This window comes from Muntiacus reevesi, chromosome 3 (genome assembly GCF_963930625.1).
Source record: "Muntiacus reevesi chromosome 3, mMunRee1.1, whole genome shotgun sequence".
In the NCBI taxonomy this organism is placed as follows: Eukaryota; Metazoa; Chordata; class Mammalia; order Artiodactyla; family Cervidae; genus Muntiacus; species Muntiacus reevesi.
This window is the reverse complement of record NC_089251.1, coordinates 123336544-123356623: the sequence shown is the minus strand read 5'-3', so window position 1 is coordinate 123356623 and position 20080 is coordinate 123336544. Positions and strand designations below refer to the sequence as shown.

The 20080-nt window shown below is 41.6% G+C and overlaps 1 protein-coding gene across 1 annotated transcript in view; it reads left to right on the top strand.

Moving 5' to 3' along the window:
* Positions 1–20080, top strand: part of NYAP2 (neuronal tyrosine-phosphorylated phosphoinositide-3-kinase adaptor 2) — a 288126-nt gene that overhangs the window by 113223 nt on the left and 154823 nt on the right. Inside the window, exon 2 of the mRNA XM_065927627.1 lies at positions 6031–6332. Coding sequence (XP_065783699.1) covers positions 6031–6332 — 302 coding nt within the window. The remainder of the gene's footprint in view (positions 1–6030; positions 6333–20080) is intronic.

Genomic DNA, 20080 nt, shown 5'->3' with positions numbered 1-20080 from the left:
GCTAATTATCGTTACTGGTCTCTTGAACCTAAATGTACCATAACTGTTATTGCTCAACTTTAGCCTTGGGTAATGGCCTTTCTATCAGACTTATCTTAGCCCCATATCTTCATCCTGCATTTACAGCCTGGTCAAATGAAATTTGACCTGAGACCTATCATTGTTTAAAGCATACACTGAATTTCTCTTTGGAAAAGTTGTTAGTGTGTATGTGTATTTGTGTGTATGCGTGTGTGTCTATGTGTGTATACATGACATATAGGAACAAAAGGATAGAGAGTTAGAGAAAATTGTATTATGCTGTAAAAGGTAATTTTGAAATGAAGCAGCAGAGCTAATTATCCGTCTGGACAAGGTACATATTTAGGTTTTGAGCTATTTAGGTCAAAAGTAACAGAGAAATTGCTGATACAATTATTCCTGGTAATACTCTCATAATTGCCTGTGTGCATTAACACATGCATAAATCCCCTCACGTGGATATGTTCCTGGGAATGACTGTCTAAATAAGTCCTCAAAGCACCTTTTGTTCAGTGATATGGCAGTGGCAGTAAGGAAAAGACACATGGGATGATTGAGGCAAAGATAGATGAGATCAAATGTTTCATCTTCCATGAGAAAGATTAAGGTCACAATCATCACAAATCAATGATAAACCTTCCCATTCCATCACGCCCTGATCCACCCTCTACCACTTCTGCCTTAAATTCTTACTGATTTTTCACAAACTATTCCATTTGAATTTATTCTCGCTTATTTTTTGACTGACGTTCTAGAAGAAAGCACAGAAAGTGAAATGCCTGAGGACACTGAATGGATTTAGGAGACTGACCACTATGATGTGAACACTTCCATCTAATCATTTGCTTGATTTCATTCATGTTTCTAGATATCAACTGCTCTGGACAGTCCACTGAAATTCCTTCATTTTGTTTTGCAAAGACAGTATGTCTAGTGTCTATCAACTCAAAATACTCAGAAAAATATGAAATAAACATAAAAAACATTTTTGATTGAATAGCAAACTGTGATCAGAATGAAATGCCAGCATCAGAGTCATATGCACTAGTTGAATCCTTTCTGGCTCTGTTCTCAAGGGTCATAAAACTGTCATAACTGCTTCACTGAAGATGGAAAAAAGGCTCATTTACCATTATTGTTCCTACTGGAATTAAAAAATGTATGACAAATCTTAGAGTCATGAAAGATACAATGAAGAGACAAATAAAATTAAAATTGGGACTTCCCTCGTGGTCCAATGGTTAAGACTTCAACTTCCACTGAGAGTGACATGGACTTGATTCCTGGTGAGAGAAATAAGATTCTGCATGCCGCATGGCACAACCAGAATAAATGCATAAATAAATGAAATTTAAAGAAATAAATTTTTAAAAGGCATAAATAAGCTTATGTTTGGAAAGGTAGATTCAGGAGGCTCCCAAAATTCATATGCTTAAAGATACTTTTTATACTTCATCAGTTCAGTTCAGTCGCTCAGTCGTGTCCAACTCTTTGCGACCCCATGAATCGCAGCAAGCCAGGCCTCCCTGTCCATCACCATCTCCCGGAGTTTACTCAAACTCATGCCCATCGAGTCAGTGATGCCATCCAGCCATCTCGTCCTCTGTCGGCCCCTTCTCCTCCTGCCCCCAAACCCTCCCAGCATCAGGGTATTTTCCAATGAGTCAACTCTTCCCATGAGGTGGCCAAAGTATTGGAGTTTCAGCTTCAGCATCAATTCTTCCAATGAACACCCAGGTCTGATCTCCTTTAGGATGGACTGGTTGGATCTCCTTGCAGTCCAAGGGACTCTCAAGAGTCTTCTCCAACACCACAGTTCAAAAGCATCAATTTTTTGGTGCTCAGCTTTCCTCACAGTCCCACTCTCACATCCATACATGACCACTGGAAAAATCATAGCCTTGACCAGACAGACCTTTGTTAGCAAAGTAATGTCTCTGCTTTTTAATATGTTGTCTAGGTTGGTCATAACTTTCCTTTCAAGGAGTAAGCATCTTTTAATTTCATGACCGCAATCACCATCTGCAATGATTTTGGAGCCCCAAAAAATAAAGTCTGACACTGTTTCCACTGTCTCCCCATCTATTTCCCATGAAGTGATGGGACCAGATGCCATGATCTTAGTTTTCTGAATGTTGAGCTTTAAGCCAACTTTTTCACTCCCTTCTTTCACTTTCATCAAGAGGCTCTTTAGTTCGTCTTTGCTTTCTGCTATAAGGGTGGTGTCATCTGCACATCTGAGGTTATTGATATTTCTCCCGGCAATCTTGATTCCAGCTTGTGCTTCTTCCAGCCCAGCGTTTGTCATGATGTCCTCTGCATATAAGTTAAATAAGCAGGATGACAATATACAACCTTGATGTACTCCTTTTCCTATTAGAACCAGTCTGTTGTTCCATGTCCAGTTCTAACTGTTGCTTCCTGACCTGCATACAGGTTTCTCAAGAGGCAGATCAGGTGCCTCTTTCTCTTTCAGAATTTTCCACAGTTTTTTGTGACCCACACAGTCAAAGACTTTGGCATAGTCAATAAAGCAGAAATAGATGTTTTTCTGGAATTCTCTTGCTTTTTCAATGATCCAGGGAATGTTGGCAATTTGATCTCTAGTTCCTCTGCCTTTTCTAAAACCAGTTTGAACATCTGGAAGTTGACAGTTCAGGTATTGCTGAAGTCTGGCTTGGAGAATTTTGAGCATTACTTTACTAGTGTGTGAGATGAGTGTAATTGTGCAGTAGTTTCAGCATTCTTCGGCATTGCCTTTCTTTGGAGTTGGAATGAAAACTGATCTTTTAAAGTCCTGTGGCCACTGTTGAGTTTTCCAAATTTGCTGACATATTGAGTGCAGCACTTTCACAGCATCATCTTTCAGGATTTGAAATAGCTGAACTGGAATTCCATCATCTCCACTTGCTTTGTTCGTAGTGATACTTCCTAAGGCCCACTTGACTTCACATTCCAGGATTTTTGGCTCTAGGTGAGTGATCACACCATCGTGATTATCTGGGTTGTGAAGATCTTTTTTTGTATAGCTCTGTGTATTCTTGCCAACTCTTCTTAATATCCTCTGCTTCTGTTAGGTCCATACTAATCCTGTCCTTTATTGAGCCCATCTTTTCATGAAATATTCCCTTCATATCTCTAATTTTCTTGAAGAGATCTCTACTCTTTCCTATTCTATTGTTTTCCTCTATTTCTTTGTATTGATCCTGAGGAAGGCTTTCTTAACTCTCCTTGCTATTCTTTGGAAATCGGCGTTCAAATGGGTATATCTTTCCTTTTCTCCTTTGCTTTTCGCTTCTCTTCTTTTCACAGCTATTGGTAAGGCCTCCTCAGACAGCCATTTTGCTTTTTTGCATTTCTTTTTCTTGGGGATCGTCTTGATCCCTGTCTCCTGTACAATGTCTCGAACCTCTGTCCATAGTTCATCAGGCACTCTGTCTATCAGATCTAGTCCCTTAAATCTATTTGTCACTTCCACTGTATAATCAAAAGGGATTTGATTTAGGTTATACCTGAATGGTCTAGTGGTTTTCCCCACTTTCTTCAATTTAAGTCTCAATTTGACAAAAAGGAGTTCATGATCTGAGCCACAGTCAGCTCCTGGTCTTGTTTTTGCTGACTGTATAGAGATTTTCCATCTTTGGCTGCAAAGAATATAATCAATCTGATTTCAGTGTTGACCATCTGGTGATGTCCATGTGTAGAGTCTTCTCGTGTTGTTGGAAGAGGGTGTTTTCTTTGACCAGTGCATTCTCTTGGCAAAACTCTGTTAGCTTTGCCCTGCTTCATTCTGTACTCCAAGGCCAAATTTGCCTGTTACTCCAGGTATCACTTGACTTCCTACTTTTTTGCATTCCAGTCCCCTATAATGAAAAGGACATCTTTTTTGGGTGTTAGTTTTAAAAGCTATTTTAGATCTTCATAGAACTGTTCAACTTCAGCTTCTTCAGCATTATTGGTCAGGGCATAGACTTGAATTACCGTGATATTGAATGGTTTGCCTTGGAAATGAACAGAGATCATTCTGTCATTTTTGAGATTGCATCCAAGTACTGCATTTCGGACTGTTTTGTTGACTATGATGGCTACTCCATTTCTTCTAAGGGATTCCTGCCCACAGTAGTAGGTATAATGGTCATTTGAGTTAAATTCACTCATTCCAGTCCATCTTAGTTCACTGATTCCTAGAATGTCAAAGTTCACTCTTGCCATCTGTTTGACTACTTCTAATTTGCCTTGACTCATGGACCTAACATTCCAGGTTCCCCTGCAATATTGCTCTTTACAGCATTGAACCTTGCCTCCATCATCAGTCCCATCCACAACTGGGTGTTCTTTTTGCTTTGGCTCCATCCCTTCATTCTTTCTGGAGTTATTTCTCCACTGATCTCCAGTAGCATATTGGGCACCTACTGACCTGAGGAGTTCATCTTTCAATGGCTTATCTTTCTGCCTTTTCATGTTGCTCATGGGGTTCTCAAGGCAAGAATACTGAAGTGGTTTGCCATTCCCTTCTCCAGGGGACCACATTCTGTCAGACCTCTCCACCATGACCCGTCCGTCTTGGGTGGCCCCATACAGCATGGCTTAGTTTCATTGAGTTAGATAAGCTGTGGTCCATATGCTCAGATTGGCTAGTTGTCTGTGATTGTGGTTTCAGTCTGTCTGCCCTCTGATGCCCTCTCTCAGCACCTACCATCTTACTTGGATTTCTCTTACCTTGGACTTGGGGTATCTCTTTAGGGCTGCTCCAGCAAAGCCCAGCCACTGCCCCTAACCTTGGACGTGGGGTAGCTCCTCTCAGCCGCTCCTGGTTGCTCTACTAATTTATTAGTAGAACTAAGTTACTAGTGTAACCAGCGGATTCTGGAAACGGAAGAGAGATTGACCATTATTTTACTGATTTAAGCAAGTATTTCCCCATCCTTTCTTTCTTTCTTCCTTTCTTTCATCCTTCCTTCCTTCACTTCCTCACCCCTTCCTGTCTCCCCCCTTGTATTCATAACAGAATCCCCTTTTTCGTTGCTGTTTGTTTTGTTTTACCCTCTATGCTAATTAGGTAAAAGTAGGGATGATCTTGTGAAGTTGAAAAGAGTTTCAAATGCTGCCTCAGTCATGTGTCAAAAGGTGGTCTACAACATATATGTATTAGTATGTATAAGTGAAGTGAGTGAAAATCATTCAGTCGTGTCCAACTCTGTGACAGGCCTCCCTGTCCATCACCAACTCCTAGAGTTTATCCAAACTCATGTCCATTGGGTTGGTGATGCCGTTCAACCATCTCATACTCTGTCGTCCCCTTCTCCTCCTGCCCTCAATCTTTCCCAGGATCAGGATCTTTTCAAATGAGTCAGCTCTTGGCATCAAGTGGCCAAAGCACTGGAATTTCAGCTTCAACATCAGTCCTTCCAATGAACACCCAGGACTGATCTCCTTTAGGATGGACTGGTTGGATCTCCTTGCAGTCCAAGGGACTCTTAAGAGTCTTCAACAACATAGTTCAAAAGCATCAATTCTTCGGCGCTTAACTGTCTTTAAAGTCCAACTCTCACATCCATACATGACGACTGGAAGAACCATAGCCTTGACCAGATGGACCTTTGTTGGCAAAGTAATGTCTGTGTTTTTTAATATGCTGTCTAGGTTGGTCATAACTTTTTTCCAAGGAGTAAGCATCTAACAAGATTTACCTGAAAGTAAAGAAAGAGAATTGAAGATGAAATGTTCTCTGTGGTAGTTTTGGGCTTTTTTTTTTTTTTTTTTTTTTGCTTTAGAATACTAATTTTTAAGTATCTGGATACCAGTATAGCAGAATTTCTGATTACGGTCAAATCATATCACTTTAATATCATATTGAATGCAAAAGTATAGAATATTTTCGCGCTGTTGGAAACGTTTCTTTACCAGTCTCAAGTTAAAACGTGAACTGTCATCACTTACAGACATACTTGTGCCCATGACGTTGCCCATCTTGGCTCACCGGGCGCCGGTTTCGTCTTTCTCTTACAGCATAGGTGGAGAAGTGGGGCGAGGCCACGACGGAACCTACGTGGGCAAACACTTCCGCATGGGATTCATGACGATGCCCGCGCCCCAGGACCGGCTGCCCCATCCTTGCTCCAGTGGCTTCTCGGTCAGGTCGCAGTCGCTGCATTCGGTCGGGGGCACAGACGACGACAGCAGCTGTGCCTCCCGGAGACAACCACCCCCCAAGCCCAAGCGGGACCCCAGTACCAAGCTGAGCACGTCATCTGAGACGGTCAACAGTACGGCGGCCAGCAAGAGCGGGAAAGGCCCCGAGCGGACGGAAGGTAAAACGGGCCCATCTCACCTAGAATGAGGCTTCACACCAAGTGTCCGGATCCGAATACCACCAGCATCTGCCTTCCTCCCTGGGTCACATGATCTTGTCTCTTCAACACCTTAAGTCTTAAAAACGAAGAATCAGGGCGGGTGGTGGGGGCGGGGGGGAGTGTGGCTGTTCATTGGAGTGTTGCCAAATGACACCCCCGCAATATATTTAATTTATATCACCAAAAAAGGGTGTGCGTTTTCTAGCCCCCTTTAAGGGGCTTTGAATCATTAGGAAGTTATTTTGCCTAGCAGTATATCTAAAATCTATATTTTCTTGCTTTTATTCCTGTTACTTGTATAATTATAGACGTATCATGAGATTCCCAGGTGGTGCTAGTGGTAAACAACTCGCCTGCCAGTGTAGAAGAGGTGAGAGGTAGGTTCGATCCCTCGGTGGGGAAGATCCCCTGGAGGAGGGAATGGCAACTCACTCCAGTATTCTTGCCTGGAGAATCCCCTGGACAGAGGAGCCTGGCAGACTGCAGTCCATAGGGTTGCAAAGAGCAGGACATGACTGAGCAGCTTAGCACAATTGCACGCATCACGAAATCATAAGGGGGGGCTTTGTAATGCCAGAAAATATAAAAAAGAAAAATCGTAGTCATCTTTATAAATAATCATTTCTTAATCATTTTGGTGTACTTCCAATGAATTTGAATTTATGCATGCATGTATGTACATTTGTAGCCTCTACTTCAATCCCTGTCTTCTGTTTTTTACCACATCTATGTTTTTTTTTTTTTTTTCCTCAGCCATGAAGTACATAAATCAAATATATCTTAGTCTCTTTGTTGGTCTATAATTATAAATTAGGTCAGATTAACCCCAGATCTCACTGGTACTTTAGCCTTGGTTGAAGAAATCAGTTTCAGCTTTCCTGAAATTTTCCTGAGAGTCCCTTGGAGGGCGAGTAGTCCCAAGTGAGTTTTGATACAGGTGCATTCAGATGGCTGTGTGTCGGTTGTGGAAGATGCTTCGGGGCGTCCAGTGCTGACTGGACTTGTGACTGGCTTGAGAGCGAGTCTCCCCCAGATCCCATGGTCTTTCTCCTACCCTGTCTCTCCCTGACATTCTTCCCCGATGGCTCACCTGAGCACCTGGTATTCCAAGTTTCCCAGTAGCTTGCAACAAACATTGGACACCAGCTGGTCCCTTCCTTAACTGGGCAGGTTTCTTTGCCCCTGAGGCTCTCCAGTCCTTCACAAAGGTCCCTCATCTTGTGGTCTAATCCTCCCACAGAAACGTAAACCTAGCCTACGGTATGGTTACCCATGAAGCATATTCTATCTCTTCTAATACCTTCATCTCTCCTTGCACCTGTATCAGTGTCCAAGGGCATATTCAGCCAAAAAGCAAAAGCTTCAGAGAATATTGAAGAATACAAATAAATGCCCGGAGATTGAGCTAATCCATACTTTCTTCAGGGAAAATCTCCGGTTAATCTCAGTTTTTCCTACTTCATATACAGTCAGAAAGAATCACAATTATGGGTATGTGTGTGAGATTATATGTGTGGATAATATGCATTTGGGCATATTTATGAAATTGAAATCCTAGTGCATAGTTTTGTGCTTTATATTTTCACGTGATTATTGTCCACGGCATTCTGTTTGCTGGGAAGCACCATTTTTAGAAGGGCATGCACTTCATGGTACTTTATGCAATTGTTATCTCTTTGATGAAGTCTTGGTTGGGCTTCTCTGGTGGCTCAGATGGTAAAGAATCCACCTGCAGTGCAGGAGAGACCCGCGTTCAATCCCTGGGCCAGGAAGATCCCCTGGAGGAGGAAATGGCAACCCACTCCAATATTCTTGCCTGAAGAATTCCATAGACATAGGACCCTGGCAGGCTACAGCCCATGGGACCTCAGAGTCAGACACGACTGAGCGACTAATACTCAACAAACCAGATTGGTTCCAGTCTGTTCTGCTGTAATCAATCACACTGCAATGAAGGGTTGTGTGTGTGGGGGGGGGCGGGGGGTGGTTGTCTGTTTGTGTAACTCTTTTGTTCCTCTACCTTGAAACAGATTTGAATTCTGAGTCTTTTTTTCTCATGATTCAAGGTCATCAGTATGTCCTACAACTTGTAACATACTGATGTTTTAGAGACAGTGTTTAATTTACTTGTTAATAAACTAAAAAGCTCTAGAGATCTGCATTCTGTAAATTTTAAATATTGTTCCTAAGTTTTCCCTGATATTGATACCTGATGCCTTTCATTTCTCTTTATAGTCTATGAGGTTATTTCCAGAAGTCATGTCTTCTTACTTGTACTGCCAGAAAACTACATAATCAATTACATTGCATTGTTTTCAAAAGCAGATTATGATTTAGAACAATGGTGTCTGAATGATGAGGGCCTGAGTGTAATCTAAAATGATTCAAGAATAAAGGGGGATAAAAGAACCATCGGAAGGGGAGGTGAAAAGGAATCAGACAAGGTGAGCGGCCAGTAAAGGATGTGCTATCAGGCTAGGTAATGCTGCTGGGCTGCTGGAAACACTTTTGGAAGCAGTGTAACATACACACCTGAAAATAGTCCCCTCCCTGGGGAGGGGAGCTTGGGGTCTTCAAAGTGGTCATGTGGAAAATTATGATTGTCCCACAGAAGAAACATTTGAGTGGTGATTCAATTGTCTTAAAGACAGAACTGATTACCATTCATTTGAGATGCTTCAGGTAGCTAAATCCTGAGAAAGAGAAACTCATAAGTCTCTCAGATCCCTTCACCATCTCAAGATCTAAGGCTCTAAATAGCTCATTATCAAAGAGAAGACTGGAAGTCTGTTATCTTTATTACTTCTGAGGCAGAAGAGAAGACAGTGAGTAAATTAAAGCAGTAGCAAAGGCTTATCTCAGACTTGGAAAACTACCTTATGATCGGTAAGGCTTATTAAACACGAAGTTGAAGTTCAACATCTCTCTTCTAAAGGACTTCTAGGGTGGTTAAAGAGCCTTCAGCTGTAGTGCCTCTTTGAGGATGGTCAGTGGACCAGATGGACTATTAAGATTCAGTGCAGAAATGGTCAACTTTTATAGAAGAGTGATTTTTCAATGCAAATTTCAGCTTCTCTTTGGAGCACTTAATCAAAAGGCAACTGCAGAACTGGATATATTCAAATCTCTTTTACCAAGGTATGACTTCAATAACAGGAGAGAATCAGAGCTCAGTTCAAAGATGGGAAAAAAATCTTGAGTCCAAATGCATGCATTCATATGTGTGTACTCAAAGCCAAAATTATATAACTATGTAGATTGTTCTTTTATGAATCCTCAACTCTTTGTAATTGTGAGTTAACTGAACTTCATTATGGAGCATGTTTTTTTTTTTTTTTTTTTTTTTTACAATTTTTCTAGCTATCAGAATTATAACAAAGATGAAGAGTGACTTTTATAAATCTTAGTTTGTCTTTTCTTTTTACATTAAATGTCAGCAAAGTCAAAATATTGATTCTGGGGCATTAGAATGATTTCCATGGTAACCAGCTTCTATTTAAGTCAGGGATTATGACTTCCCTGAGGATGAAAGTAGAAAGGAAATGGCCTTGTAGCAAAACAGCTTTCAGAGTAGGAAAGAAATAGTTTAATGATGAACACAAATAAAAAAATCACATAGCAGGAAAAGTATAATTTAGCTTTTAAAAATTGCAGTTGTGTCATACTGAAAATATATATTTGCAATTCTATTTTAAGATCTTTCATAATGACACATTTCAAAATGTATGCAGTAGAGTAGATAAATTGACCATAAATATGCAATAGATATTTTAATTGCTCTTTCTATTGCTTCAGTGTAATACCTGCTGAGTTTGAGGAATGATTAGACGAAGTAAAAGGAGCTAACTAGAAAGGATGAGGGACCTGACAGCTACTACTTCAGGAAAGAGCAGTAATTGTGCAAACTCACATTCTCCTTTCCCATTGTTCAGCTCAACATGTATTTCATTTCCTAATAGAGTCATTCGTAGAGATGCTCTGTGGTGCAGGCAAAAGAGACTGTGCTTAGAATCTACAAGCAAACATTGACTTTGAAACAGTGATCTAATGAGACTGTTTCTTCACCTTTAAAAATGATGATGAAGCACTGCAAACTGATCATACCCTGCCCCTCTCACAGCCTTATGACCATACAGTTGGCTAATGTCCACAACTGTGCATGGTAAAAAGAAAACACTATACAAATGTAAGTTCATATGATTTTAAACATGTACTTACACTTATTAACTGAACTGACTTATTAACGTGCCAGAGTAACACGAAATTTTGGTTTCATGTGCATGCATGCTAAATTTCTTCGTTGGCATCTGACTCTTTGCGACCTCATGAACTGTGGCCTGCCAGGCTCCTCTGTCCATGGGATTCTCTAGGCAAGAATACTGGAGTGGGTCTTCCTTCCCTTCTGCAGGGGATCTTCCCATAGCACATATATTAAAAATAATAGCATGACATGAATATGTTTAGTGTAATGAAGAAAACATTTTTATTAAATCAAGTATTTCTATACTTTAGACTCCATTAAAAAACTTAAGTATTCTTTTTTTGAAGTATAATTAAGGTATACCACTATGTTAGCTGGTCCTTTCCAGGTGGAGCTAGTGGAAAAGAATCGGACTGCCAATGCAGGAGATATTAAGAGATGTGGGTTCGATTCCTGGGTTGGAAAGACCCTTTGGAGGAGGGCATGGCCACCTATTCCAATATTCTTACCTGGAGAATCCCATGGACAGAGGAGCCTGGTGGCCTACAGGCCATAAGGTTGCAAAGAATCAGATACAACTGAAGCGACTGAGCATGCACGCATTATGTTAGTTTCAGCTGTACAACATATTGATTCAATATTTGGATGTGTTGCATAATGATCACCACGATAAGTCTAGTTAGCATCCATCACCATACATATTACCTACTTTTTGGTGATGAGAACTTTTAGAATTTATTCTCTTAGCAACTTTTAAGTATGCAATACAGTATTATTAACTGTAGTCACCATGCTGCTATACATTTCATCCCCAGGACTTACTAGAAGTCTGTTCTTTTTAACTGTCTTCACCATTTCTCACACACCTCCAAAACTAAGTGTTCTTAACTTTCTTTTGCTTTAAACTCTTCTTTCAAGTAAATCTGAACACTTAATTTATTATATTGCTTCATGATTATCTTCAGAAGACAATGAATTTGGATGGTTCTCCTGGTTTCTGATGTTACCTTCTAGATATATTTGTTAGAGTCATATCTATGAATCAAAATTAGGAATATGTACAGAAACATTTGGAATCACAAAGTGTCCTCAAAATCTTGAACTGTGAGGTTGAGCCAGAACCAAAGGAAGACTAAGTTCATTATAGGGTCACTGCCTTACAAAAAAAAAGTGCAAATCCCTCTTTCAAGATTACCAAAGTAGATTACAGTCTTCACAAATGTTGCTTTTCTTTTCTTTATTTATTCTGCAAATTCTTTGAGTGTCTACCTGGTTGTAGGGAGATCCAGCACTGAACAAAATAGAAATGGTCCTTCCCTTCATGTCCGTCATATGTGCTCAGTCACTTCAGTCGTGTCCGACTCTGCAACCCCACGGACTGTAAGCCCACAGGCTCCTCTGTCCATGGGATTCTCCAGGAAAAAACACTGGAGTGGGATGCCATGCCCTCTTCCAGGGGATCTTCCCAACCCAGGGATCAAACCTGCATCTGTTGTGTCTCCTGCATTGGCAGGCAGGTTCTTTACCACTGTTGCCACATGGAGAGTTCTTCCTTCATGTTACTTACAACCAATTTTGTTTCCAGTTCTCTAGTTCAGCCTGCTTCCCTCTATTTATGCCATGAGGCAAGCCCTGATTTGTTTTTGTTGTTGTAGTTCAGTTGCTCAGTCATGTCCAACTCTTTGTAACCCCCCTGTCCTTCACCATCTCCTGAAGCTTGCTCAGACTCTTGTGTCTGGTTCTAACTGTTGCTTCTTGACTTGCATACATGTTTCTCAGCACTGATTTACAGGAATCTTTTCCGGAAAACAGAAAATCTGGCATGACAACCACGTGAGCATCATCTGTGTAATTAGTTGTTTAACTCTGGAAGAAACCGTTTAGCACATTTTAATAATGTGTTTTTATCCTACAAAGAATATTTGCTGCTCTTTCATTGTTCAGTGCTAGCAATTTAAAGATGCCTGTATCTGATTTTGTACCAATATAAAGCTTTGTAGGCAACCTATGGGCATTTGAGGGGAAAGGAGAAACAAGTTGAATGTGCTTTTTATGTCGGGGAATTTACAAGTTTCCCAGGTCAGAATTCCACTTTGGGAACTTGAATAAGCCCTAGTCAGAGCCAGCCATAAATTCGGTTTTACTTTTTCTCAGTTACTAGCCCAGATTTCTGATCCTTACAAGACGTTTATAAAAATTAAACTACGCCTTTTATGACTCAGCATGAAATATTAGAAAAATATGAGCTTCAGAGGGAAACAGACATTGGTTTCATATCCGTGCTGCCAACATTTAATACACTCTCTCACACAGACACAGTTTTCTCATCTGTACAATCGGAATAGCAATATTGGTCTTAGGCGGTGGGTAGAATCTTGTCCAAGATTTTTATCCAGGATTCCCCACTCCCTGGTATACTCACCTTGAATATTCCCTGGAACTCTCATACCATTGGTGGCCTTAAGATTAAGGGGGCCATGTAGCAAGGAATGTGTTGTTCTTTGTTGCTGTTCAGTTACCTAGTCATTTCTGAGTCTTTGCGATCCCATGGACTGCAGCTTGCCAGGCTTCCCAGTCCTTTACTGTCTCCCAGAGTTTGCTCAAACTCATGTCCATTGAGTCAATGATGCCATCCAATCATCTCATCCTCTGTCATCCTCTTCTCCTCCTGCCCTCAATCGTTCCTAGCATTAGGGTCTTTAAAGTCAAGAAATGCAGGTAGTCTCTAACAACTGAGCGTAGTCTCTGGCTAAAAGCCAGCAAAGAAACAGGGACTTCAGTCCTATAACTACAGGATCTGAATTCTGCCAACAACAGTATTCACCTTAGAAGCAGAGTTTCTTCTAGAATCTCCAAAAATGTAGCCTGGCTGCCACCTCGATTTCAGCCAGTGGAACCCTGAGCAGAGATCCCAGCCTTCTGGATTCTGGCCATGCCCAGTGAAAGTGAAAGTCACTCAGTCCTGTCCGACTCTGTGACCCCATGGACTGAGTGGATAGCCTTTCCCTTCTCCAGGGGATCTTCCCAACACAGGGATCAAACCCAGGTCTTCCACATTGCAGACGGATTCTTTACCAGCTGAGCCACAAGAGAAGCCCAAGAATACTGGAGTGGGTAACCTATCCCTTCTCCAGAGGATCTTCCCGACCCAGGAATTAACCTGGGGCCTCCTGCATTGCAGGCGGATTCTTTACCAACTGAACTAGGAAGGAAGCCCAGCCATGTCCAGACTTCGGATGCATAGATCCAAGAGTTAATAGAGGGGTACTGATTTTTAAACTGCTGTATTTTTGATAACTTGTTATTGTAGCAATAGAAAAATAATCCATTTTACTAAATTATTGGGCAGCAAAAGTGGGGTAAAATTCATTGGCAAAGCACATAGCTTAGAACCTGGAGAAGAGCAGATCCTCAGCAACCTCGCTGCCCTTCTCAATGTGTGTGCGTGCTCTATCTCTTCAGGCCTGTCTGACTCTTTATGATCCTATGGACTGTAGTCCACTATGCTCCTCTGTCCTTGGAATTTCCCAGGCAAGAATACTGAAGTAGGTTATCATGCACTCCTCCAGGAGATCTTTCCGACCCATAGATCAAACCTATGACTCTTACGTCTCCTGCATTGCAGACAGATTCTTTACCACTAAGACAGTGTTGGTGGTTTTCCCAGTGTTGGTGGTTTTCCAGATTTCTCGGGTCAGACTTTGAAAGTAAACAAGATGATAGAAGCCCAGAAAATGCTGACATACTAGGTCTCTTGAATGTCTGCTTAACTCTTCCTGAATTTGTGTGGATCTTTTTCTGAAAGGATCTGTCCTTTCTTGCCAGCAGTTTTTGTTCTTTCAAAGGACTCAGTGATGGCTTTTCAGCGGTGTTTTCAATGACTCATTTAAATGACTGCAACTTGCAGGCTTAGAGCCTTTTTTTCGTGTAACAAGTGGCACTTGTAGTTCACAGCAGGCTTTCTAGAAGTCTTCAAAGCTCCATTTAGCACCACACTAATGAAACACAAGGAAAGTGGAAAACGAGCTCTTGAAATCTTCATCGTTTTGGCACTGGGTAGTATTCTAGTGTATGTTCTTGTTGGTTTGATGGGATGAGACGTGGAGAATTGTCACTGAAGGTCCACATTCCTAGGTTTCACTTTCCAGGTTGACAGAATCAGAAGCTGCTGGGCTTCCTGGTGTAAAAGCCATCTGTCAAACCAGGCTGCTCAGACAGAGATAGAGTTGTCTGACTACAGCGTGTGATCTTTTTCTAAATGTACCCCGAGGCCCATGAATGAAACTATTTGTAAGTCAAATCATCTTTCTCTTGGTCCTGGCTTTTGATTCTAGTCCAGAGAACTACCCTGCCTCTTTCTGGTCTCACCCAACACCCTTTCAGTAACACTCTGGATTTGGTCTCATTTGTCTCAGTGTCTGAAATTCATAAGAGGATTTTTATCCATGGTGTTGCTACCGATGGCATCTTCCACAAGAGACCAATAAGCTCAAACTTCCCAGGTATCTGTTCTGATCATGGCATTGATTGTGGAGTATTCGATTGCTATACTGTCCTTAGTCACTGAGTCCTGTCTGACTCTTTGCAACCCCGTGGACTGTAGCCTGACAGGCTCCTCTTCCCATGCGATTCTCCAGGCAAGAATACTGGAGTGAGTAACCATTCCCTTCTCCAGAGAATTTCACAACCCAGGGCTTGAACCTGGCTTTCCTGCATTGCAGGGAGATTCCTTACTATCTAAGTCACCAGGAAAGCTCCATTGGCATACTCAGTTCAGTTCAGTTATTCAGTCATGACTGACTCTTTGCGATCCCATGGACTGCAGCACGCCAGGCTACCCTGCCCATCACCAACTCCCAGAGCTTACTCAAATTCATGTCCATCAAGTCGGTGATGCCATCCAACCATCTCATTCTCTGTCATCCCCTTCTCCTCCTGTCTTCAATTTTTCCCAGTATCAGGGTATTTTCAAATGACCCTTCTATACAGCAAGCGGCCAAAGTATTGGAGTTTCAGCTTCAGCATCAGTCCTTCCAATAAATGTTCAGGATTGATTTCCTTTAGGATGGATTGGTTGGATCTCCTTGCTGTCCAAGGGATTCTCAAGAGTCTTCTCCAACACCATAGTTCAAAAGCATCAATTCTTAGGTGCTCAGCTTTCTTTATAGTCCAACTTTCATATCCATACATGACTCCTGGTGAAACCATAGCCTTGACTAGACAAAGTTTTGTTGGCAAAGTAATGTCTCTGCTTTTTAAAGGCTGTCTAGTTTGGTCATAACTTTTCTTCTAAGGAGCAAGTGTCTTTTAATTTCATGGTTGCAGTCACCATCTGCAGTGATTTTGGAGCCCAAAAAAATAAGGTCTGTCACTGTTTCCGATGTTTCCCCATCTATTTGTCATGAAGTGATGGGACCAGATACCATGATCTTAGTTTTCTGAATGTTGAGCTTTAAGCCAACGTTTTCACTCTCCCCTTTCACTTTCATCAATAGGCTCTTTAGTTCTTCTTTGCTTTCTGCCATAAGGATGGTGTCATCTGCATATCTGTGCTTATTGATATTTCTTCTGTCAGTCTTGATTCCAGTTTGTGCTGGAATCATGTCACATGATGTACTCTGCATATAAGTTAAATAAGCAGGGTGAAAATATACAGCCTTGATGTACTCCTTTCCCAATTTGAAACCAGTCTGTTGTTCCATGTCCAGTTCTAACTGTTGCTTCTTGACCTGCATACATATTTCTCAGGAGACAGGTCAGGTGGTCTGGTATTCCCATCTCTTTCAGAATGCTGTGATCCACACAGTCAAAGGCTTTGGCATAGTCAATAAAGCAGAAGTAGATATTTTTCTGGAACTCTCTTGCTTTTTTGATGAGCCAAAGGATATTGGCAATTTGATCGCTGGTTCCTCTGGCTTTTTCAAATCCAGCTTGAACATCTGGAAGTTCACATTTCACGTACTGTTGAAGCCTGGCTTGGAGAATTTTGAGCATTGCTTTGCTAGTGTGTGAGATGAGCGTAATTGTGCTGTAGTTTGAGCATTCTTTGGGATTGCCTTTCTTTGGGATTGGAATAAAAACTGACCTTTTCCAGTCCTGCAGCCACTGTGGAGTTTTCCAAGTTTTCTGGCATATTGAGTGCAGCACTTTCACAGCATCATCTTTTAGGATTTGAAATAGCTCAACTGGAATTCCATCACCTCCACTAGCTTTGTTCATAGTGATGCTTCCTAAGGCCCACTTGACTTTGCATTCTAGGATGTCTGGCTCTAGGTGAGTGATCACACCGTCATGGTCATCTGGGTCATGAAAATCTTTTTTGTATAGTTCTTCTGTGTATTCTTGCCACCTCTTCTTAATATCTGCTTTGTTAGGTCCATACAATTTCTTTCCTTTATTGTGCCCGTCTTTGCATGAAATGTTCACTTGGTATCTCTAATTTTCTTGAAGATATCTCTACTCTTTCCCCTTCTATTGTTTTACTGTATTTCTTTGCACTGATCACTGAAGAAGACTTTCTTATCTCTCCTTGCTGTTCTTTGGAACTCTACATTCAAATGGGTATATCTTTTCTTTTCTCCTTTGCCTTTTGCTTCTCTTCTTTTCACAGCTATTTGTAAGGCCTCTTCAGACAACCATTTTTCCTTTTTGCATTTCTTTTTCTTGAGAATGGTTTTGATCACTGCCTCCTGTACAACATCACAAACCTCAGTCCATAGTTCTTTAGGCACTCTGTCTTTCAGATCTAAGCCCTTGAATCTATTTGTCACTTCCACTGTATAATCATAAGGGATTTGATTTAGGTCATACCTGAATGGTCTAGAGGTTTTCCCTACTTTCTTCAATTTAAATCTGGATTTGGCAATAAGGAGTTCATGATCTGAGCCACAGTCAGCTCCTGGTCTTGTTTTTGCTGACTGTATAGAGCTTCTCCATCTTTGGCTGCAAAGAATATAATCAGTCTGATTTTAGTATTGACCATCTGGTGATGTCTGTGTGTAGAGTCTTCTCTTGTGTTGTTGGGAGAGGGTGTTTTCTATGACCAGTTTGTTCTTTTGGAAAAACTCTATTAGCCTTTGCCCTGCTTCATTTTGTACTCCAAGGCCAAATTTGCCTGTTACTCCAGGTGTTTCTTGACTTCCTACTTTTGCATTTCAGTCCCCTATTATGAAAAGGATATCTTTTCTGGGTGTTAGTCCAGAAGGTCTTGTAGGTCTTCATAGAACCATTCGACCTCAGCTTCTTCAGTGTTACTAGTCGGGACATAGACTTGGATTACCGTGACATTGAATCGTTTGCCTTGGAAATGATCAGAGATCATTCTGTTGTTTTTGAGATTGCATCCAAGTACTGCATTTTGGACTCTGTTGTTGACTATGATGGCTACTCCATTTCTTCTAAGGGATTCCTGCCCACAGTAGTAGGTATAATGGTAACCTGAGTTAAATTCACCCATTCCAGTCCATTTTAGTTTTCCGATTCCTAAAATTTTGATGTTCCCTCTTGCCATCTCCTGTTTGACCACTTCCAATTTGCCTTGATTCATGGACCTAACATTCCAGGTTCCTATGCAGTGTTGCTATTTACAGCATTGGACCTTGCTTCCATCACCAGTCACATCCACAACTGCGTGTTGTTTTCACTTTGGCTCTGTCTCTTATTCTTTCTGGAGCTGTATCTCCACTGATCTCCAGTAACATATTGGGTACCTACTGACCTGGGGAATTCATTTTTCAATGTCATATCTTTTTGCCTTTTCATTTTGTTCATGGGGTTCTCAAGGCAAGAATACTGAAGTGGTTTGCCATTCCCTTCTCCAGGGGACCACATTCTGTCAGACCTCTCCACCATGACCCATCCGGCTTGCGTGGCCCTACACAGCATTCCTCATAGTTACATTGAGTTAGAGAAGGCTGTGGTCCATGTGATCAGATTGATTAGTTTTCTGTGATTTGGTTTTCATTCTGTGTGCCCTCTGATGGAAAAGGGTGAGAGGCTTATGGAAGCTTCCTGATGGGAGGGACTGAGTGAGGGGGAAACTGGGTCTTGTTCTGATGGGCCATGCTTAGTAAATCCTCAGTACTGTACTATGTTATTTATTTCAGATTTTTTGGGGTCAAGTCTATGGAATGCTGCTTAATAAGTGTTTACTGAATCAATCAGAATAACAAGTTTAGAGCAGCTGAGGATAACAGTTCTGAGGCCCGATTCTCCTGGTTCAGAGTCAAGATGATTACAACACTTCACTTCAGAGATAAGATATGACCATAAATAATGACCTATTACAAAGATCAGATTAGCCCTGCCCTGGCTTAAAGTAGACAGTGCAGTCTGTCTTTGTCAGGTTTTCCAAAGTCTGACTTCTTGTGTGTCTGCATTGGGAGAACGCAGACCACCCTGCAGCAGGCCGCCACTGACCCACACCTCTGCCCCACACTCCTGGACACTCACAGGCAAGTCTGGGCCAGTCTCTTGTGGGGTCACTGCTCCTTTCTCCTGGGTCCTGGTGTGCACAAGGTTTTGTTTGTGCCCTCCAAGAGTCTGTTTCCCCAGTCCAGTGTAAGTTCTAGTGGCTCTATGGTGGGGTTAATGGCGACCTTCTCCAAGAGGGCTTATGCCATACCCAGGTCTACTGCACTCACAGCCCCTGCTGTACTAGTTGACACAAATTCATGGCTTAAAACTATACACATTGATTATTTCACAGTTTCTGAGAGTCAAGAATTTCCACAGCATCTCCCAAGGCTTCAATCCAGGTGCCAGCTGGGGCTGGGGTCTTATCTGAGGCTCAAAGTCCTTTTTGGTTCATGTGGATGTTGGCAGAATCCATTTCCTTGTGGTTGTAGAAAATGATATCTTACTTCAAGGACACAAGGAGAAATTGTCTCTCTCCCTTTGTTTGTCTTGCTTCAGGAAAGGTCTGCATCTTCCTTTAAAGAGCTAACCAGGATAATCTCCCCATGATAAAAGCAGAGTCAGTTGATTCAGTTCACTTCAGTCATTCAGTCGTGTCTGACTCTTTGTGACCCCATGGACTGCAGCATGCCAGGCTTCCCTGTCAATCACCAACTCCTGGAGCTAGCTCAAACTCTTGTCCATCGAGTCAGTGATGCCATCCAACCATCTCATCCTCTGTCATCCCCTTATCCTCCTGTCTTCAATCTTTCCCAGCATTGGGGTCTTTTCCAATAAGTCAGTTCTTCACATCAGGTGGCCAAAGTATTGGAGCTTCAGCATCAGTCCTTCCAATAAATATTCAGGACTGATTTCCTTTAGGATTGACAGGTTGGATCTCCTTGCAGTCCAAGGGATTCTCAAGAGTCTTCTCCAACACCACAGTTCAAAAGCATCAACTCTTTGGTGCTCAGCTTTCTTTATAGTCTAACTCTCACATCCATACAAGACTACTGGAAAAACCATACCTTTGACTAGATGGACCTTTGTTGGCAAAGTAATGTCTCTGCTTTTTAATATGCTGTCTAGGTTGGTCATAACTTTTCTTCCA